This window comes from Syngnathus floridae, chromosome 11 (assembly GCF_059516105.1).
Source record: "Syngnathus floridae isolate MCC-2025c chromosome 11, RoL_Sflo_1.0, whole genome shotgun sequence".
In the NCBI taxonomy this organism is placed as follows: domain Eukaryota; kingdom Metazoa; phylum Chordata; class Actinopteri; order Syngnathiformes; family Syngnathidae; genus Syngnathus; species Syngnathus floridae.
This window is the reverse complement of record NC_142423.1, coordinates 15,164,187-15,186,632: the sequence shown is the minus strand read 5'-3', so window position 1 is coordinate 15,186,632 and position 22,446 is coordinate 15,164,187. Positions and strand designations below refer to the sequence as shown.

At 43.9% G+C, this 22,446-nt stretch overlaps 4 protein-coding genes across 5 annotated transcripts in view; 2 read left to right on the top strand and 2 right to left on the bottom strand.

Annotated features, from left to right (window-relative positions):
- The first annotated feature begins 279 nt into the window (after positions 1-279).
- Positions 280-3,436, top strand: rdh5 (retinol dehydrogenase 5 (11-cis/9-cis)). The gene is made up of 6 exons (XM_088389629.1): positions 280-521; positions 1,582-1,649; positions 1,774-2,096; positions 2,176-2,434; positions 2,731-2,894; positions 2,995-3,436. Exons 2-6 carry the CDS (start codon positions 1,624-1,626, stop codon positions 3,213-3,215), a joined length of 993 nt encoding a protein of 330 aa, XP_088245755.1. The 5' UTR covers positions 280-521; positions 1,582-1,623; the 3' UTR covers positions 3,216-3,436.
- Positions 3,437-4,764: 1,328 nt separating this feature from the next.
- LOC148391394 (elastase-1-like) lies at positions 4,765-7,520 on the bottom strand. Its single transcript, XM_088390720.1, has 8 exons — positions 7,393-7,520; positions 7,219-7,322; positions 6,614-6,714; positions 6,407-6,532; positions 6,172-6,308; positions 5,779-5,921; positions 4,973-5,122; positions 4,765-4,842 (listed from the first exon to the last, which is right to left on the bottom strand). Exons 1-8 carry the CDS (start codon positions 7,430-7,432, stop codon positions 4,831-4,833), a joined length of 813 nt encoding a protein of 270 aa, XP_088246846.1. The 5' UTR covers positions 7,433-7,520; the 3' UTR covers positions 4,765-4,830.
- Positions 7,521-8,773: 1,253 nt separating this feature from the next.
- On the bottom strand, positions 8,774-10,916 carry LOC148391393 (elastase-1-like). The gene is made up of 8 exons (XM_088390721.1): positions 10,763-10,916; positions 10,493-10,590; positions 10,321-10,421; positions 9,967-10,092; positions 9,387-9,523; positions 9,186-9,328; positions 8,948-9,097; positions 8,774-8,865 (listed from the first exon to the last, which is right to left on the bottom strand). Exons 1-8 carry the CDS (start codon positions 10,800-10,802, stop codon positions 8,854-8,856), a joined length of 807 nt encoding a protein of 268 aa, XP_088246847.1. The 5' UTR covers positions 10,803-10,916; the 3' UTR covers positions 8,774-8,853.
- Positions 10,917-17,963: 7,047 nt separating this feature from the next.
- LOC148391391 (acid-sensing ion channel 1) overlaps positions 17,964-22,446 on the top strand; it is a 77,484-nt gene continuing 73,001 nt past the window's right edge. The window contains exon 1 of one of the 2 annotated variants that reach the window (XM_088390711.1): positions 17,964-18,852. In XM_088390711.1, the coding sequence (XP_088246837.1) occupies positions 18,491-18,852 (362 nt within the window). In that variant the 5' untranslated portion in view covers positions 17,964-18,490. The remainder of the gene's footprint in view (positions 18,853-22,446) is intronic. The other variant, XM_088390712.1, reaches the window with a different exon arrangement.

Genomic DNA, 22,446 nt, shown 5'->3' with positions numbered 1-22,446 from the left:
CCGTGATCCAAATGGAGCAAAGCGCTGTTGTTTTCGTATCATCAACAATTGAGCTTGAACATTTCGCAAACAAACGTGCCACTCAACATCGGGCACATGTTTTAATCTTACAAAAGGCTTTTTACACATGGGATTGCGATGATTAACGCGCTTAAATAAAAGCCCCTTTTGGATTTGTGCATATTAAAAGAACACTTAACTGATCCCAGAATAATTTGAAAGTACTAATGCAATACTCTACAGCAATGAGAAGCTGGTTTATCTAAATTACTTTTTTTTTTTTCCTTCATTCTTTCTTCACATTTTGCTATATTTCTCTTCAAAGGGCACTTGTGCACAAAGCAAATGCCTCGGTGGATTTGGGATTAGCAATTGTGGACTTGTCTTAAGGGATAAACTAGCAGCAGCGCGAGTGAAAGCCTCTTTTTGAGCGGGCCTCCTTGACTTGAGTTGCATGTGAGCATAAACTGAGGTACAAGGATAACTTGTACACATCCATCACGTCCTCAAAGAGGAAAAAGGTAGGTTGAAAGACATTTTCATCATTGATAACGTATCTTTTCTATTATTTGTTTCACTTTTATTTCTCCTTATTAAACTTCGATTCCCAGTTCTGCTATGACCATGGCTGCAGAAAATGGTTCAATTTCACTTAATTATTTCTCGTTCGCTCAGGGATGCTACTGACACATAGTGACAAGTCAAATAATTCAATGCTGAATGGCAGAAGGGACATAATTATCCTGTGTGTCCCCTTTTTATGACATTGTTGGTGGTGTGCCAAGGTATGAGATTTTTGCAACATAAAACACGTGTTATGGCTATTAGAGTGTTATCTGTCATGCGTCCATTTTACACTTGTCATTTTTTATCGTTCTCATTTTGAATTGTTGTTCATCTAAATGTTGTTTCATTGGTCATTTGTGGATGAGCTAAAACAAATTCAATGGAAAAGTCTGTCAGTAAAGATAAAGAGTAAGAATTTAAATTTTAATTGCATCATTTAAAATTTGCTTAACTGATGACTTCCTAAATCAAATGAATACATGTTGAATTTATATGTATAGTTGCTCCCATTTAGTATTCAATGCACTTCATATTAGTTCCAATATTTGAGATTCTCGGTTAGCAATTACTGACATTAATTGGACACATTCATCGAAATCGGAAAATGATGTGGATTAAAAAACAAATAAGCCCTTGGTGAGGACTGCGAGCTCGAGTTTCCCAAGCCCAGGGTTCCAAGAAAGTCATTTCAATTGTTGAAAATGTCACCATTCAAGCTATTGGAATATAGGTTGATGGTTATTTGTTTGCCCAATAATAAGGCTGGAAAATAATTGGCTACCGGCAGCTCGCAAGCAGCTCTGTCACGGGCATTACGACATGTCCATCCACTTGCAAACAATGCAAATGCCTTTCCTAAGAGTATTAAGTAAAGATTGCTCATGTGACCCCAAGCAGCAAAATACTATCAGCGAAAATACTGCCGCTACGTTCAGACTTTGACCCATTTCTGATTGAACTGATTCGTTTGTCTGATTTTTGCCACTTTTCATTTCCCCGAATATTGGAGCGCAGGTGACAACAAAGGCCACTTCAGCGCCTGGAGGCAGAACAAACATGGAGTTTGTTTATGCGCTTTTAGGGTAAGGAATACATGACCATCCTGAAATGTGGGTCAAACGGACTCCTCTCAGTTTCAGTATGAAATCAATAAGTAGCTAATGAAGTGCAGCCTGGTATGTGCCATAAAAATCTGCCATTCATTAGGGACAACGCTTGGCTGTACATCAGCGGCACCTTTGCCGTGTTGTGGATCGCCGCGTGGCTGTACCGAGACAGCCTGGAAATGGAAGACGTGATCAACAAATACGTCTTTGTGAGCGGCTGCGACTCGGGCTTCGGAAACCTGCTGTGCAAAAAGCTGGAACGAAAGGGCTTCCGCGTGCTGGCCGGCTGCCTCACCGAGAAAGGAGCCGAGGAGCTGAAGAAGACGACGGGGCCCTACTTGAAGACGGTGCTGCTGGATGTGACCAGTCAGGACAGCATCCAGAAAGCCATGGAGTGGACCAAGAAGGAGGTTGGCGACAGTGGTGAGTCATTGGACTGCTAACATCAACTTGCGCAGGAATATACCGTATACGTACGTACGGCATTTCCCCCATGCACGAGGCCTTTGGGGTATCGTGAACAACGCCGGGCGTTCTCTACCCATGGGCCCCAGCGAGTGGATGAAAGTGGAGGACTTCCACAGCACGCTCAAGGTCAACATGAACGGCACGATCGGCATGACCGTCACCTTCCTGCCTCTGGTCAAGAAAGCCGCTGGGCGCATTGTCAACGTGGCATCCGTGCTGGGCCGGGTAGCGGCGAACGGCGGCGGCTACTGCATCTCCAAGTTTGCTGTGGAGTCCTTTTCTGATTGCCTGAGGTAAGAAGGCCCAACTGCTGCGTGCCTTGGCTTCACCAAGGTTCCGCTACCGTCATGGAGCCATCTGGGACATCTTATGCACTCTTTCATTCTTTGTGGACAGTCTGCAGAGCTCTTTCCATTTTCAATCAACGACGGAAGTTATTTTATGAGTGGGCCATATCTTTTCTAATACACCAGATAAACCTGACCAATCAAATATTGTATTCTCAAATGAGTTTGTGGAGCCCGCATTTTCTTTTGTATTTTGGATCTACTACGCCTTGAAGTGATTTATGTCTTTCTACACTGCACAGGAGAGACATCAACTACTTTGGGGTGAACGTGTGCATCATTGAGCCAGGTTTCTTCAAGACAGCCGTGACCAGCTTGGAGCCCATCGAAAGGGAACTGCACCGCTTGTGGAACCAGCTCAGCCCTGAAGTGCAAGCCAGCTATGGGGACAAATACCTGGACAAGTGTGAGTAGGCAACCTACAGTAAAGGTCACAGATGAAGCAATAGGTCTTACCTGTTAGGATGTCACTTACAAGACTCAGCCACCGATCACTGACATTGCAGACATTAGGATCCAGCGCTTCATCATGAACGCCATCTGCGACTCGGATTTGACCAAGGTGACGAGCTGCATGGAGCACGCGCTGACCGCCGTGTACCCTCGGACCCGCTACAGCGCCGGGTGGGACGCCAAGCTTCTGTGGATCCCGCTATCCTACATGCCGTCCTGCGTGGTGGATATCGGACTCAAGCTTGTTCTGCCCCGTCCGTCTAAGAGCGTGTGACTGGACAGCTAATAGCTTGAGTCATTCTCCCTGCGACAGGGGATGCTGTGAAAAAAATGGATAGTTGGTCTATAATTACAAATACATTAGGTGCATCACGTCACTAATATAACTTACTAATCGAATGTGCCTTTTGCCATCAAATATGCCTTCTTTACGTGAACAACAAAAGTATACAGTTAAATAAAGAGCGTTTTTCAATAAAAGTGCTGGATGTTCAACGAGCCATTTTCAGAAATGGAAATGGGCAAATCTGCTTGGTTATTTCATTTCACTCTTGGTGGGTCGGTAGAGACACTACTATTCGTATATAAACAAATAAGTACTTAATATATCACCTTATTTCTTATCTTATATGACGTATGAAATAACAACAACGACATGGCCTTTTAGAAGATATCTATCTCCTAGCTCCTGCCTCGTACTATTCGTAATAATGAACGTGACGGCTATTTTCTTTACACTTTCTTTTTTTACTGAAGAAAACAGCAAGCAGCAGTATCATGTCACGTAAAAAGCGCTTGTGCTACTTGAGCGCTGTGTGATAGCATCATGAAGAATGCAACCAACGCTTGAAAGTTTTGCATTACTTTTCGACAGTATGATGTCATAATGTTTTTTTTTTGTGAGCAAATTGTCACCCTGTGGCTGTGTTGCATTATTGATGCTGTATGGTGATGACCTCTTGTGCCGCCTGCTCAGGTTTCAGTCAGAAAAAGAAAACAGGCAGAATTTTTGCCATTGGATACTCCACGAGAGAGGAGGACTGTCGGCTATTGGACACCTTTTCTTTTTTTGGGAAAAGAAAATCAACTCGTTTTCTGTAGTCATTCTTAATCCAAACTGTACTCAAATAACATTAGATAGATAAACATTTCATTTATATTATCATAATCATCATTATTATTATTATTATTTTCTGTTTACAAAATGATACAAATTGGTCATTTGGTTTTAATATCATTTATTGCAACCTCAGCTTTTTCACACTCTTGACTTCACACTCTGAAACTTTTTTTCTCCGTTTTTAAAAATTTCTTTCTTTTTGATGACTTTTTGTATATATATTTATTTTTTTCTACATGTCTTCTCGACATCAGCCAGATGGCGCTGTACGTCTATCAAAATATTGAGATAACATTTGAAGAAAAATAGAAAATTAAATAGAAAAATAATAACACTTATTGTATTTCAATTTTTCTTTACCAAACTTCCTTCAGAAACAAATGAGCAACTGTGAGGCATTCTTTGGTTAATGGTAGTTGTTTGGTAATAATGCTAGAATGGCTCCCAAAACTTACTAGTGTTAGGTCGTTTTGCTTTTACAAGATCAAATTGATCATAGTCGAGTTATTAAATGAGTCCGGTGTTGGAGGGCCCCTGCCCATCCAGCCTGTTTTCTGTGCATATACACCCCTTTTCAAATCATCCGGATTTTTATCAGGCTTTTCTAGAGCTTGCTGACCTGATCATTTGAATCAGGTGTGTTGGAATAGTTATTGTTCCGGCTGCCATCATTGGCCCAAAGAACGAGACAAAGGTCAACTGATAGGGTAGAACATTTTATTCCAAAGGACGTGTGAGGAGATCCATGAGAGTTCTTCAGTTTCTCTTTTCAACTCATTATCTGAAAAAAAGAATCATCATTATGGTCAACCAAAACCTAAACTGATGCTTAAAAACCACTTAGCATGACAGCTTGATAAGGAGTTCATCAGGGTTAATTGACACAACAGATTGAGGGATTGAATACTGACGCCGTTCATCCAGCTGATGTAGTCGGACACGCGGGTGAAGACAGTGGGCTTCCTGTAGGCGTTGCAGCCGGACGACGACACGAAGCTGGTCACGCCGTGCACCACCCACCTGCCGTTCACGCTGCAGTTCAGAGGGCCGCCCGAGTCACCCTGAATACAAAAACACAACACCTTGCAAGAAAACTAAACGGACTGGATTTCAAATCAATTTCCTCCCCTGAAATCAAGTGAAATGCCATTCACAGCTTGTGCGGATAAGCAATTTGGAAAAAGATGGATGGATGGATGGATGGATGGATGGATGGATGGATGGATGGATGGATGGATGGATGGATGGATGGATGGATGGATGGATGGATGGATGGATGGATGGATGGATGGATGGATGGATGGATGGATGGATGGATGGATGGATGGATGGATGGATGGATGGATGGATGGATGGATGGATGGATGGATATACTGTTCACAGACACAGACTCAGCTCCTGAGTAAGCCCCAGAATGGTCTTGTTCTTTGCGGAGGATGAAGAATATATGCCTGCGAGTATGAATACGTCGACATTTGTTTGTCCACAATTTGTGTTGAAATATATGTTGCTAAAATGCTGAAAATTGGACCTTAAGGCAATCTTATGTCGTCGTTGTTTGAAATACGCAAGGTCTTCTTTGAATTTCATAGATGTAAAAATGTCACCGTTATTGGGTCGGAATTGGAAGGGAAGAAAGCGCAGGTTTATGTCTTTGTTTGATACAGTCGGTGTTGACTTGGGTTCTGTGAATCATAAATATGTCGAGTCTTGTCACCTGGCAACCGGACTCACTGCCTCCACCGGCACAGACCATGGAGTTCTTGACCGTGCTGCCCCACCATCCATAGCTGGAGCACGTCTTGTGGTCCACCACAGGGAGGTAGGCTTGCTTCAGCTGGGCAGACAGCTGACCTCCAGCTACACCGCACAGTGGGAACACATCATTTCAATCATGTGATGTCACTGGGATTTAGTGGCAAATCAGAAAAGTCAAGCACTGTTGTATCAAGTGAACTATTTTTCCAACAGCATGAATGTTTCTAGGCAGTACGAAATGGTACTGCTTAAGGCCCATTGAGGAGCAATCTTGACAGAAACATCTTGGAACTTGCTCTACTATTGTGAGAAGTCTTGTTCTCAACCTTTGGCTCGCTCGTTCGCTACTCACTCTGGGTGCGTCCCCATCCGGTGATGTAACAGGCGTTGTTGTGGGGCAGGATCTGACCAGAGGGAGGGAGGGCACCCAGCTGGACGTAAGTATTGAGGCTTGCCTCAGAAGACAGACGCAGCAGAGCAATGTCAAACCTAATTGAGAGGAGAGGAGAGCAAGGAGAAACAATGTTGCGGCATGAGAAGCTTCAAGACCCGTTTTGGAGCAGTGCAGAAAAATGAGCATCGCTGACCCTCCGGCAACGCTGTTGGGGTTCCACCTGGGGTGAAGGTGGACGCGACTCACGCTCATGTACTGCTCTCTGCCTTCCTGGCTGTTGATGTTGTGGTCTCCCAGAACCACGCGCCAAGTCCTGGAACTGTGGCGGGGCATACATTTGATGAGTATTGTTGTTGCTGGAAAACATGCAAGCGCCGGGCATTTTTGCTTTGGCACCCACCGGTCAACGCAGTGAGCGGCGGTCATCACCCAGCCTCTCTTAATCAGAGTTCCTCCACACGTGTGGTAGAAGTTGCTGCCAGATTTGTACTGAAGAGAGATCTACGTAACGCAACACAAAAGGTACACGTGAAATGTTACCAAATGTTCTCGACATGGGTGGGAAAAAAAATGACTAAACAACACACATTTCATTTCTAAACTACATGGGATTCTTTTGTATTTCATTTGACCTTTAGGTTATTTTAAAACACATAGATGTCAATGCATGCCAAACAATAATGAGACCTATTTTAGTGTGTAATGTAGTTCATTTGTCTTTCAGTTTTACAGTTGTTTTTATTTCATTTTATTGTTGCATTGAAGTTGCCCGTAAGCACATACATAAGCAGGGGGTTATCTATTTTGGCTTTCTATTGTAAAATTTGAATTGTGAGCCAAAAGTAGCCAGTATAAAAATAACAAATAAATATAGGAGCGCTGGCATGGAACCCTGTGGTACACCACCGCGCAGCAAAGCAAATAGTTGTCATTCATTTTATCTTCGTAGCGGTACATACACATAAAAACAAAGTATGACAGGATCAAATACAAAGCGTCAATTACCTGCCAGGGCCAAGAATTGGCTCTGGCCACCTCGCCTCCTACGACTCTCTCTTGGGCTTCGTCATCCTCCAAGAACCTGGGCTGGGGCTCCAGCTCAGCCAGCACTGAGGATTCATCAAGCAGTCAGTCGTGTCAGGGTGAGGCGTCAAATGGGAAAAAGCAGACAAATCTTACCCAGTGCGGCCAGAGCGGTCAGCAACACAAACCTCAACATGTCTACGGTTGCCCAAAAAAAGGTGCTGCACTTCCTTTTTTTGGGGCCTTTTATATCGACTGGACGTCAACGTGACATGCTCGATGCCACCTGTGCAGATCACACACTTATCACCGTACGGCCGAAACAATCATGTGTAGAAATGCTGACTCGGCGAACAATCCACTTTCTGTTTCCATGAAGATTCCTGTGTAACTCCTGCTTTTACACTTGTGTGTGTGTGTTTTTTTAATGGATCTTAACTGGGCAGGATAAACTTCACATGGACCAGACGGTTAATCTGCTCAATTAAATAGAAGAGAAAGTCTGCCATTCAAAAGATGAATGTATGATGAATACAATGAATCTTGAATATCTTGTAGATGTAACGTGGAGTGAGTGCTAATCCAATATTCCATCCCATTTGTGTTTTTTTATTTACACTAACTGCATTCAATGCCGTCTCTTCAGTTGTTTTTCTGTAGTTTCCCTCTCGTATCGTTTTTTGGAGCGCTGGCGAGATTACTGAAATGATTATTGACTGGCCAAGTTTAGGAAAAACTTTTCCACTTGCCCCTGACGTTTGACTCGACGGGTGTTCGATAAACAGTGTTACATAATAGCAGTGGCGTGCCATCAGGACCTTCAAAGGCTCTGCAGCACGAGCACACACCTACATTGAAATGGCTTTTCATTTATTTCCAACAGTCTTTTGTCTTCAATTTGATAGCGTGTGTCTTGGCCGCACAGCTTCCAGTCATTGGCCATGCTCACATTATTTCACCCAACGCCTTCACATACGTAACCCAGTGCAGTCATTGCACGCACGCAAGCACGCATGCATGCAGGCATTCTTCTTTTAGCCAATCTGATTTTCGATTGACTGATGAACGCCTTTTTGCAGGCCTGGTAACTTTCTCAGTCCTCTAAATGGTTCAGCAAAGTTTACTTTCTAATGAGTTGAGCTCTATGCGCATCACGGCTTTATTTCTGATAGAGGACGATGTCGGACCATGATTGAAAATTCCCTTTCAAGGTGTACGTTTGAAAAAAAAAAAAACTGGACATAATGAGGCTAGGCCTGACCATCACTGCTGAGTCGCTTGTTTCGATTCTGATTTTTTTTTGTGTGCACACTTTCAGAATAGTTATGCATGAGTGGAAGCCTCTGCTTTTGCATCTTTATCACATTGACATTTTTAAATTGATTGTGAACTGCTTTATTGTAGTGTAGAGCTTTGTACTTGTTGAGGTTTGGAATATGAAGACGAAAACTTGGAGCCATTCCTCCTGTGTGCAAGAACCCTTCGGAATCAAGTCTCTACTTTTGAAGCCTAACAAGAAAGAAGCCATCACTCAAAGTGATGTGAATGACCTTTATTTTGAACAACAACAACAACAACAGTCGATGCGCTGCCTGCTTCTTGTACTTCTGCTTTTGTTTACATCATGATCTGTGAACAAAAAAAAAAACAGGAGAAATATTGCAGGGAAATGAAGATGATGTCAATGACGGAAATAAGCAACGTCACCCACTGAGTCCATCCATTCGTTGTAGGCGGAAACGCGAGTGAAGACGGTGGGCTTCCTGAGAGCGTTGCATCCGTAGCCGGACACAAAGCTGGCGATACCGTGGACGTAGTATTTTCCGTTCACCAGGCAGTTGAGAGGGCCGCCGGAGTCGCCCTGAAGTCAAGCCGCAATGACATTTTTCTTTCTCACCTTAGTTTGAGTCACCTTGTTTTTTTTTGTTTTTTTTCTGGAGGTCACTCACGTTGCATCCGGACTCAGAAGCACCACCGGCGCACACCATGGTGGTCTTGATGCTGCCGCCCCACCAGCTGGAGCTTGTACAGGTCGCGTGGCCCACCAGGGGAAGGTAGGCTTGTTTCAGTTGCGGGGACAGGTTGCCGCCGGCTGGGAACAAAATCAGTGAGCGTGGGCAATGACGTAGGCCAATGAACCAGCAACTCACTGGAGGTGCGTCCCCATCCGGTGATGTAGCAACGGTTGTTGTGGGGCAGGATCTGACCAGAGGGAGGGAGGGCACCCAGCTGGACGTAGGAGTTGAGGGAGGCCTCGCCAGACAGGCGCAGCAGGGCGATGTCGTAGCTGTGTCAGACACACAGAAGAGAAATACACTCGGTAGTATATAGTACATTTCTTAAGTGATCTATTTTTGCGCTAGACTACAGGGTTACATCATAAGGTCATTCTCAAAGTGGGCTATCTGAAGTGGTATGTGAAAAAAAGATTGAATATATATTAATCATGTCATATAGATTCATTATGTGATGTATATAATATAAAGTATTTCACTTTTTAAATAATTTTTGAAGCGGTATGTGAAAAAATACAATTCTGTTGTATTTCACTTTTTAAAGAAGGGCATTTCATCTCCAAGAACAGTTTGTGTTCCAACTTTTGCATGAAACTGTATGAAGTCGAAGTGTACCTAATGTTGTGACGGGTGAGTTTCTCTGCCTGGAAGACTTTTAGGGCTCTGCCGGTGATGGAAAAAAACAAATCAACATGTCGTGTAAAAGTGTCCTCACCCGCCAACCACGTTGTTAGAATTCCATCTGGGATGGACGTAAACACGGCTGACGCTCATGACCTGCTCCCTGCCGCTGTTGCTGTTCAGGTCGTGCTCGCCAAGAACCACACGCCACGTCCTTTGACTAAAGACAGACAAAGACAGGGAGGAAATCAACAACACAGTAAGCCAAATAGGAAATTCAAAAAGAAAACAAAAAAAGAGATCAATAAATAAACTATAAAAAACCCACACATCATACAGTAAGAATAATAGTGTACTAGGTAATATTTTTCCTGAGCAGGAGGATGGTGCCCGATCGATTTGATATATATTAAAAAATAAAAATAATCAAGTGAAGTCATCCCTATACCTGTCCACGCAGTGAGCAGCGGTCATGACCCAGCCTCTCTCAATGAGCGTTCCCCCGCAGGTGTGGTAGAATCTGCTGCCAGATTTGTACTGAAGAGAAATCTGGGAAACACAATATACAGAGGAGGTGGCCACAAGCCGTAGCTGCACAATTCAGCTCCTGCCTTGTTTACCTGCCAGGGCCAGGAGTTGGGCCGTGCCACCTCGCCTCCTACCACCCTCTCCAAGATGTCCTCCAGATACCTGGGCTGGGGCTCCAGCTCAGCCAGCACTGTTGGAGAAAGAACATTTGCCTTTCATTTGGGAATCGAGAGAAGAATGCACTGCAAAGCTTAAAATGAGTGACAAGGTGAGAAGTATAAGCAGCCTGATGGGGAGAGAGGATCAATAAGGAACATTTCCATCGTGTGTGTGCGCGCATGTGTGTGATGTCACTCGCTTACCCAGGGCTGTCAAAGTTGTCAAGACCAAAAACCTCAACATGTCTGCAAAGTGTCACCGACGTTTCTGCGGCTGTTTTCCTGCTTCTTTTATACCTACCACCGCTCAACCTTCACCTTTTTTTTTTTTTTATGCACAGATGAGTGTGTGTGTGTGGCTGTGCAAGTGTGCATGTGTTCTGCCCAGCTATGCACCTGTTGACTATCCCACAGTGCCTTATCAGAGTCGGTAATGGCTCACAATTGAGGAATGACACGTAGACTGGATCAGAATCATGACACGTGGTTGTTTCAAGACAAGTAGGAGACAAATATTTGCACAAGGATGCTGTTCTCATGATTTCACTTGTAGGAAATCAAATAATCAAGATGGAACAAAAGAGTAAACGTTCAACTTGAGTATGTTTTCGGAAGTGTCTTGGGTGTAAAATTCAAGTCGCTTTACAGGATCGATTTTGTTGCTTTCATTTTTACGGGAAAAGAAGGAAGTCAAGTGGAGTGAAATGAAACGTGCTCGTTTATTTTGAACTTAACTCATGCCCAAATGAAGACCACTTTTACTTTCACCTCTCAGTTTAACATGATGAAATGGCGTGCAAGCGCTTGGTTAATATTTACAACACAGCCCTCCCTCATGAGATTTATTTGAAAGTGACGAGCATGAGATGATAAGCAGGGGAAAACGTGGCCCACGGTGGCATCTCACAATACTGTGTGGAGCTGAGCGACAATTTATGTATTATTTGCATCGCTCCATAGCAGCTGACCAGCTGAAGTCATTTTGTTACCCATGAGAAGATTTTCTTCCTTGGAGGACATGGATGCTGCCCCCCCAATCTCAACTATTTGTCTACGAGCAATTACAAAAAGTCAATTGTCCATAATGTGTTCCCTTTTCAACAGCCGTTAAGTTTTAATGTCAAAAAGCAAAAGAGTCTCCATAATGACTCCAGCGTGAGAAGTGGCTCCGAGAAGATTTCTCCCAAACTGCTTTTGAATGGTGGCTGGATTAACACATGATGTTTTCACAGCAAAGATAAATGTGTATGAAAGCCAAAAGTTGTGACGATAATTTCAACAATAGATTTCCGATCAAGCTCCCTAATGCGTGTGTGTGTGTGTGTGTGTCTTAAACAGAAGACTCTTAATTAAGCAGGAAGTCATTAAAAGGGAATGGATTTGGGATTACTTCCTTATCGGGCCATTTACGAATTATATCCGGCCTGCGTGTTAATTGAACAGGCCTCGAGATGGGAACGAGGATTAAACGTCGGCGCGCCAGTTCCTCATCGACGGGGGACATCTTGTCCACGTATGGAGTCTCAAGCGCTATCGCCGCAGCAACTTCCGCTTAAGCGTTCGTTCAGATCAAAGTTAGCCAGTGTTGGGGGGGATACGTGTTCATTAAAGATGTTTGCGCTTGATACCGCCTTGGTAATGAACGCCACAGTTAGTTCCCATGAAAATGTCACACCAACACCAGGCAGAGGTTGAAAAAAAGAAACAAAACCTAGTTATGTTGACGTGACTATTCCTAGCAATGTTGTCATGACCATTCTATTTCTTTCTTATATATGGTTGACTGTTTGCGGGCTGTTAGCCATGAAAACATTAAATTTTGCCACCAAAAGCCAATCTCTGTCAATCGTCATCCATCCATCTTTATGTGTGCAAATACGTGTGGAAATGGATCTACTGGCTTTTAATTGCCATTAAACCGCAGTGAAAACAATCAATGTAACCACCGACACCAACATCATCACTTCTCTCGCCCTCTCGCACGTTCTCTCTTTACATCTCCACCTTTGCGCTCACATTTCCCTCTTGGCTCTTCTTTAAATCGCCACTACATCTTTGCTGTAAAGGTCCTGCAAAGGTTGAGGGCTTGTGTGGATTATCAGTGTTGGGGAATGCACGCGCACACGCATCTGGGTCGCGGGAAAGATGATATGCTGTGGCCACAAGTGTGTGTGATTGATTGGAGTGCTGTAGCGGTCATCCATCTTTGTGTTGGAAGAAGCAGCTGCTGCTGCTGCTGCTGCTGCTGCTGCTGCTGCTTTCACTTCATCGTGCACTGTTGCTCTCTCTGGCTTGTGGTGTGGCTTTCCCATTGCAGGAACCAATTCCACAACTTCCCTATATACCACGGGAGTTTGTGGTTTGTGTCAAAAAGAACTACATGGTTTGAGAGGTTCTACAGGGGTCAATAGGATCTATTTGAGTGAAGTTAGAACTTTTGAGGTGGTAGCTGCAGGGTGCACGCGCTTCTGAGCATTTTCAGGGATGAAGACATTGACAACAAGGAAAGAGCACAGTTTTGGATGGATCAACAATTTGTATACACACAAAGTCAATTTGACATTCAATCTGAAAGTAAGCATGGGTTTTCTTCTTCCTGCATCTACAGTATGATGTAATGTGTCAATCACACTGCTGCCAGCCAGCCAGTCAGTCAGACAGCTTCATTGCTGTGTGGAATGTGACTGCCATGCATGACTACTGGCTCTATTACAAGAGCAAGAAGAAAATGCATTTAGAATTTCAACACATCATGTGGCAAATGTCTTTTGAAGGACAGAAATGTGTGTCCTGGCTGTTCAGCACAATAAGCTTTTGGCCACAAAAAGTGGACGGACATCCAGAGTGAAAGAACTGCTGTGTAGAAACTGTTTTGCAGGCCTTCAATGATTCTGACACTTGAGTGGTTGGTTAGAATTTACAAATTGTTATTGAAAAGGTTACCTATACGCTTGTGGTGTTTAGAACTTCAACAGCAATAATATTTAATATACTTGAAAAGGCTTAAAAATGCTGCCTTTAAAACTTGTGTTCATAGTTGGACTGAGCCAGGAAGTTGGATCTATTTGACCCAAAATTGAGCCAATTTCATGAGCGGTACCATGGACAGCTCATCTCTCCTGTCCCTCCCTCCCATTTGGTTGTCAGCATTTACAATGATTGGCCACACCTGCTCTCTGTTTGTTAGCGGCCCGGCCCGGCCAGGCCTGGCCAGGCCAGCTTTCTGTGTAGTCCTTTTCTGGAGACTTTGTTTTTGTGTTTTTATCTCTCTCAAAGGGAAGAGAGAGAAAAAAAAAAAAAGAGTCTGGGCAAATTCCACAGCTGGCCGCACCATGGTCTTGTTTGTGGATTTTGGCAAGCCATGGAACCACTCAACGGTGTAGGAAGGTGAGTGTCTTTCTTTTATTCATCATATCCAATTCCATCATGCATGTCATTAACATTAGTATTATTAGCATAGAAACACTTACTCAGAAGTAAGATTTTCTAACTTCAAGATGGATGATACAAGCTTTTGCCACCCACAGACATAACTCAAAACAGATGCAAAACATTTATACTGTTTACATGGACTATGTTTCCCCTCTGTGATATTGTTGTGTTATGGCCTATTCCCTGAGTTGGGCCATAGAAATATTTTGCAATATTTATACTGAACTGAACCTCACTTTTTTAGTAACAGAAGACATCTGGAATGATCTTGTATCCCATCCAACTGTGAAAATGGGTGGGATACAAAACAGTGCAGAATTGTTGTTGCAAAATCTCCCATTTCCTCTAACAGAAGACATCTGGAATGGATGGGATGGGATGGGATACAATACAGTGCAAAATTGTTGTTGCAAAACTGTGCAAGTTTATTAGAGTCATATGCTTGAGTATCTTATTGAAATCGTTAAAAAACATCATAAAAATACATCTAGTGTGCGATAATATATCATAGTAGATCATAAGTCTCCTATCTTATCCCTGATGAATGACCTTTTTTTTAACCCAGCCAGCCCTATTTCAGTGGCTTTAAAAACAAATAGTAAATTGGGACCCTTCATGTCTGAGTCTTTATGTCAAAAGCACCCTGAATGAATTTATAGTAAGTGTCCCTGTAAAGCACTTTTTATGGGCACCTCTGAAAAGTTACTGCCATCTATTTCATTTTCAAATGACCTTTTCAATGGAAAGCTAATTCCTTTCATGTCATACTGCTCCACATATCTGGAATATGCAGGGCCAGCATGCCATGTGCCATGTGCCTGCCTGGCTTTTCTCTGCAAGTACAATCAGAAGAAAGAACAAAAGAAATCAAGTGAAGGGAAGGGAAGAGAATAGAAAGGGGAGACGGATGTCTTTGTGTGAATATTTAATTCGCTTTTATGCAAAATAAGGCATTAAGATTAATTTCTCCCGGAGTCAGACGTTAAAAGGGTCGAGGGTACGCCTCGGATGGGGATGACCGGCAACAAAATGAACAAGAAAATAGAAGAGAGGAAATTTGGCAATGTATTTGTGCAACAGCAGTGCTTTTTTACATTGTTGACTCTTCCGAGGGAATTAAGGGAGAAGCTGTTTTGTCGCCCAGCGAGTGAAAGACCCGTTTGTTTGGATGATGAGCGGTCACCTGGTCGTATAAGACGACACCCCAGAAGATGAAGCCAGCATAAATAGGGGAGCTACACCACTAAACATATACATACTAGATGAACTGAAGAAGCCTTTTGAGGTGAAAGTTTTTCAATCACCCCCCCAAAAAAAGTCCATTTTGCATTGACCCGAGCCACCACGGACGCTTGTGTCCGTAAAGAGCAAATCCTTGAAGAACCTGAGAGAATCGTTAGCATTAGTGCAGAATGACAAAGTGTCCATCCATTTTTCTGCACAAAAGCTCCCTTTGAGATAAGCCCAACTGGTAATAGGGAGACAGACGCCACTACTTTGGCAGCCTCTTTGTCCTTCATTTGCGCTGATACCAAAGTAGCTTGCAGTCAAATAGAATGAATTGGGCCCAAAGCGCTGAGCAGGAGCAAGAGCAGGCAGCAGGCAGCAGGCAGCAGGCAGCACCCGCCCCGTCACACTTGATAGCCAAAGTAAAAAAAGGTTGTTTTCAAAAAGGGAACAACAGCGATAGCGGGGCTGCTGAATGAGGCAAAGTGTAATATTTCTCAAAGTGAGTGTTGTTTCTCTGTCAATATAGGCGCCCTTGACTGCTAATGATCATGGCCCACTCAGGTAGCATGCAGTTGTCTGGCCGCATTGTCATTATAAGATCTAATGACCATCTGTCTGCTGAGACCTTGTCCGTCACCTTTTGATTATCTGATGAGGTCATTTTTGGGACAGGGGCCAGGACAACAGGTGGAGGGAGGAATGCAGCTTCTGGGCTGTGTCAGCCCGGTGCACAGCCCGGTGCACAGCCCGGTGCACTCCCGCCTGCCCTCACAAATGACTTGTGCATTCCCTGCCATTTTCCTCCCCAAATTGGTGGCAGTTGAGGCGAGTCAAAGTCCATCTGCGCGGAGCCAAGAAATGGAGGCTTAGCGCTGCTCGCCATTGTTATTCAAATGAAATATCAGAGGTGACAGACTCTTGAAAAACAGGAAAAAATTGTTTAAGAATTTTCGATGCAAACACGCAAGAGGGAAAAAAATACTTGAGAGAAGCCAATTTGAATTCAAAGCCGTGTTGGCAGTGTCAGAGTTTGAGGTTCTTTACGCTGATTTTTTTCAAAGCGTATTTTCCTCCTCTTAAATGGAATGCTAATAAAGCCACAATGTCAGTGTTACTCTGGCTTTAGTGCTTTATAGAGTGATCTTGCATGGAAAAAGCTTTCTTTTTTTACACTACCCGTACTCCATAATGAATTCAGTACATTTCCTTGTAGCACAAGTACTACCATTAAATAATTGTATTTGTTTTTCCCACAAAAATGCTGTGCTTTCCAAATCATTTTTAAATTAGGAACCTGCTTCATTTTTAAATTAGGAACCTGCTTGAATAAAAATGTGCTCATTAAGCGGAACCAAACGATCAAAGGTGGCAATGAAAAAAAACAACAACAAATCAATACTTTAAAAGGTCCTATTTTTATTTCTCGTCCTAAAATGTATATCGGCGTGTGTCCCGGACGCGTGGTGCTTAGTCAGAATTAGCATGGCCCGGGAAACAGAACATTGCTCATCTACACGGCAAGTGCTAATCGATACAAGAAGCAGACTGTGCAGATGACTGTCTTGTTGTTACACTGTGGCAAATGGCAATTATGGATGGAATTAGGACCAATTTCACGGGTGAACATCTCTTGCCTCTTTGGCAAATGTGTGTGCCATGACAGATCTGGCAGCGGCGTCACTGCCACGCTTTGGCTCCGCTCATTCCACATATAATGACATCCATTTCACAATAGCATAGGTTGGAATGTCATAACCCCCCATTCTGAGTGAAGCCGGCAAAAGAACAAATATCAGAAATATATCAGATGATCCTAATTGAGCCTGTGGTGTGATGAGTGATTTTTGTCTCCACAATTGGGAATTTGGGCAATTCATTCAAATTGACTGTTTAACAACACTATGCAGTATGTCAAATTTTATGTTTCATAAGTGCCACGGAAGATGAATGAAGGAAAGAAGGAATGAAGGAATAAATGAACTTTACATTTCGTTCAAGGGACAAAGGGAGAATTTACTGCCATCGACTGGTGAATGCAATGACCCAAGTTCCAAGAGCATGCATTTTGAAGCATTTAGGTCGCTTCACCATCAAGAAAGTTCAAGCTCATGTTAAGCATGAAGAAAGCTAAACTTATGCTTGGTAATGTGCTTGTGTATTGCATTCCCTGTAAATGACATCGCTGGTGGAAAGCATCAGTTTTTCATCAAAGACTCCCTCCCAAAAAAAGGCATTTATGAAACCATTAACATTTCATTGTCAGAGACTATTTCTAACAATTGAGCTTGCTCACTATTTGTATAAATATTTTGAAATATGACACAAGCGTGAACTAACCAGTAGTGTATTTTATTTTATTTTTTTAATATGAAATGTACTCATTGGTGACGTGGGAGATTTTGGCCGGTCGCCAGTGCTATATGGCTTAAAATGGGGTATTTATGCCGTATCAAAATTGTATTCAGTAGTATGCTAGTCGTCACATATGCAATGGAAGAAATCCCCCTCTTCTTTCCATTGATCAGACCACGTCGTCACAGCAGCCTCCGAGGTTGCCTGGGAAGAAACGAACTGTTTTCTTCCAGCTCTCTGTCTTTTTCTTCCACCATCACCACCACCACCACCACCAGCAGCAGCAGCGGCAGCAGCAGCAGCAGCAGCAGCCTGCCAGGTGCACATCTCCTCCTTATCCTCCTCATCCTCCTCATCCTCCTCATCCTCCTCCTCCTCCGGGAATCTTTGCATTCAAAGCGGACTGATTAGCTGCATTGTGGAAGGCGGAGAAGAAGGGAAAGATGCCAGAAAGCGAGCCGAGCCAAACCCGATGCTGTGACAGCTCGTCATGATGCAGCTGTTTCGAGAGCCGGGCTGCTTTTTCCACTAAGAAAAAGAAAAGAGAGAAAAAAAAAACCATCTCTCCAAATTCCATGATTCAAATCTCCGGGACGTGTCAGGATTACTATTGAGGATCGTTGCGAGACGACAGCGCCTCTTTCTTTTTGGGTTTGGCGAGGTAACTTGCTGAAGTACGCGCCGCGCCGAGCCGAGCCGCGCCGCGCCGCGCCGGCTTCGTTTGTCACTGATGCCAGCCCAGCTCAGCCTCAGCACTTTGACTCCTCCAGCGTGGTTCGGATCAAGGGCGTGAACTTGCGCACTCGGAACCTTCAGTCAGTCGTCAGGCTTGTGATCTCGAAACAAGGCTTGAGCTGTCATTTCTTTCTTTTCCAATCCTATCGAAGCACGCATCAGTCCAGTCCAGGCCAGTCCAGCATGGCTCTCAAAACGGACTCAGAGGACCTGGACTACGCGAGACCGCCCCCCATCGAAGTGTTCGCCAGTCGCTCCACGCTGCACGGCATCTCGCACATGTTCACGTACGAGCGCATGTGCGTCAAGCGCAGCCTGTGGATCCTCTTCTTCCTGGGCTCCGTGGGCGTGCTGGCGCTGGTGTGCGTGGACCGCGTGCACTTGTACTTCCAGTACCCGCACATCACCAAGCTGGACGAGGTGGCCGCGCCGCTCATGGAGTTCCCCGCGGTCACCTTCTGCAACCTGAACGCGTTCCGCTTCAGTCGGGTGACGCGCAACGATCTGTACCACGCCGGCGAGCTGCTGGCCTTGCTCAACGGCAGGTGCGTAAGTGCCAGGCAGGAGCGCTTGGCGTGCCAGGCAGGAGCGCTTGGCGTGCCAGGCAGGAGCGCTTGGCGTGCAAAGGGCTTATTTGCCTTGACGTCTACTGTCAAACACGGAGCCTGTTGAACACCTCGTAGCCACCTCAGGGAAGTCAACTTGTAGTTCTAACGCAACACCACCATCTAGGTTTAGAAGCCTTCAGAGACCCTGAGAATTCAAATAAATGAGTGTGGCAAATTTAAACAACTGAAAAATCTGCAAAGTGATGAGAAATTAATTAGGCCATCATCGCTGCTCTCCAACATTGTCTCCTGAATGCACGCTCAAGCAAATACAAATTGCAATCCATGTATACGTACGTCTATGAAAATAATGTACAAAGTGACGAGCAGCCTTCTAACGGCAACACATGCCCTTTGACCGCTCTTCTCTTCAAATGTATTGTAACAGCTTGCATTTTGACTCCAGATGTTTCTATGGACATTGAGTACTTGCCAATCTGTTTGGTAGCTATAACGCAGCGGTGATCAACGGGTGGCCCGCGGGCCGAATCTGGCCCGCCGCCAAATCATCCAATCCAGCTCGGGACCGGATTGCATAAGTGTGAGGATCAAAGAGGTTTAAGAGCGTACCTTTTCAAATTCATCCATTTTCCATATCTCAGTTTGTCCCTTTGCATCCATTTCCATAGCCTTTTCGTGTACACGTGGATGCAGCTCTGCTATGCAAAATGTAAACATCATGGAGCTGAAAGCTGGCTATGGTCATGCGTGCGTAGCCTGTTCTTCATCCCCTTCTTCTTCCCACCTCACCTCCAGCCATTTGTCTAGTGCCGAGCAGATCTAAACAAATCTGAGCCACGCACACACACCAAGTTTTTACCTTCAGGGAAGCCCATCTGTGGGAATTTATTTTTACAGCACCAAATCGCAACAAAGGTTATCTCAGGACGCGTTTTTGCCACCCACTGTTTGAAGCCTTGCGTCGTCTTCTAGTCCAGACTGCCATCAGACAGAACCAAAGCGCAGTGACTGCGGAAGTCTTTGGGGTCAAATAAGAGAGCAGATAGCGTCCCATTTTCTGGAGGAGAGGCTAGTTAGATCGAGTGCAGAGCGCCGCCAAAGCCGAGCAATCCAATTTGGAGCCGTACCAAACTGTACATTTTCATAGGTGCCTGCATTTGTATCGTCAATATTCATTTAGGTGGAATGAAAAGAAAATTCAAATGAAAGTACAAGCAGGATAAAAAGTAAAAAAGAGTGTGCTATCAGTTATTGAGCTGCACTTTCATCCAGATCAACTCAGCGATACAAAGCACACATACTGAGAATTGGGCCGCTTTTGCTGACTTGCTGCGTCTGAAAGATTATTCTCGGGTGTGTGTGCGCGTGTGTGTCAAGTAACTTCAAGTCCTTGCGGCCTTCGGTGCCGTACAGAAATCCTAATCGACTTGGAGTCAAAATGTAGACGACTGTGCAAACATGACAGTGGTTGTTTGTTTAAATGTTAACATTTGCACGACAGGACCGTGTCTGAAGGGATATTTTGCTCGTTGCAAGTTTTCCTTTCTATATTTTACAAGCCGTGTTTGTTTGGGAGGCAAGGAAGGAAGGTGAGTGGCGTAAAATGGCACTGTGAGTGCAAAGCAATGTTTTGACACTTGTCTCGCTTGCTGCCAGCAACATGGCGCAAACACGCAAAACCTTTTAAGGCTCTCTGGGATCTTGGGGTAACCTTTTATCCCCAACAAAAGCTGCCGTCACCCTGGGCATTTGGGCTTTATTGTGCAAAAAAGAAAAAAAAAGACAATACAAGATGGCAATAAGAGAGCATCACATTTTTATTGAACTCATTCACGACAGTTCAAAAAATGTGGCAAAATACTTTTGTAGTATTTGTAATAACCTCACCACAGTGAACCCAAAAATAGATCAGATGGTAACTGTACCACGTGGCCAATCGATTTCATTTCGAGGAGAATTCCTATGCTTTGGTGTTTGTGTGTGTTGGCTGAATTGTGTGCTAATGTAGTGATGCTATGGTCATGACAAACAAGACCATATTTGAGTGATGAAACAAACAATGAGTAACCTGAAGGCTTGAAGTTGTTTTTCAGAGAGAGGTACTGTCAAGTTTTCCCAGATGGTGTGATTTCCAAGTTCTATCAAAAGCTTTCTTGTGAAATTTATGGCCCCGATGTTGAAGCTTTAATATTGCACCTTTTGTGTTCCCCAACCTTTTACGAGTACTGCTTCCAAAAATGCGTGGCTCTCCAAGTACTGCCGTCAAGAACAACATTGAAAAACGCTAGCCTTGTAGTTCATCAATAACAGATTTCATTCCCAAGAAGTAGATTTGATATTGTTGTAATTTATTGTAATATTATGCATACATTGAACTTTAACGGTGCACTTAAAGTTATTTTCGGAAAAGTCATTATGACTTGACAGTAGTAAATGATGAATATGATCTTCGGGAGGAAAAAAAAAAACAATCATTCCTCTCTGGCCCCACATGGTGCCACTAATTTGATCTACACAAAACTGCCGAGTCATTTGAAAATTTGCCTCAGTCTTTCCCTTATCTGCAGCACAGTTAGGGTATGGAGATGATTTCAACTCAAAGCTCACCTTCTCCTCTTTGTTGTAGTTTGAGTTGATTTTCGTTCAGGACATGTGCCTTAGGCAGACCCCAGTGTGCAAATCAAAACATTTGGTCCTTGTTTTCCATCCAAACAATGGCGGATGGTTTATTTGTCGACTTGTGTTCTGCAGATTTGTTAATGTCCATCTGGCCTGGGATATTTGTCATAGGCTGGCTTTATCTGATGGCAAGCATGAAATGAGCTTTGTGATTGGCAGGCCTTCGCATTGCATTTGAAGGCAAGCGTAAAAAACACGTGTACAAGCAGTTTCATGGAGGGAAAATCCGATATTGCTGCTTTTGAAATATCAAGAGCCTGAATGTTCCTATCTAGATGTAGAAAAGCCAGAATAAGCAAATGTGACCAGCTATGGTGGGTGCAGTTTAATAGGTCAGCTGAGGGGCCATCCCTTCCCATCCCATTCCCATCAATCAAACCAAATCACTGCATCGTTTCTTTCTATAGTTTCAATGTTGGAGTGATAAACAATTCAACACTAGATAGAACTCTGGAATCATTAGTTGCAACAACTCATTCATTCTGAATTGGGACAATTCTTTACAGCAACAGACACAACAGTTTTGTACAACCATTTCATATTGTAGTACAAGACCGACATGTCTTGAAATGAATTGCTCCAAAATGAATGAATGAAATGAGTGAGTCTTGTAAGCCCACCCAGATCATGTGCGTCCCTCAGGTTACATTTGAGTAGGTAGCATTTAGATGCTTGTGTTCAAAGTACGCTAGAGTATATGGCCACGTCGAAAAAGCTGTTTGAGCGCTTCCTTATCCTCTTTTGAAATCCCCTGTTGACACTTGCTTCCCTTTCCTTTCCTTTCCTTCCCTTCCCTTCCCTTCCCTTCCCTTCCCTTCCCTTCCCTTCCCTTCCCTTCCCTTCCCTTCCCTTCCCTTCCCTTCCCTTCCCTTCCCTTCCCTTCCCTTCCCT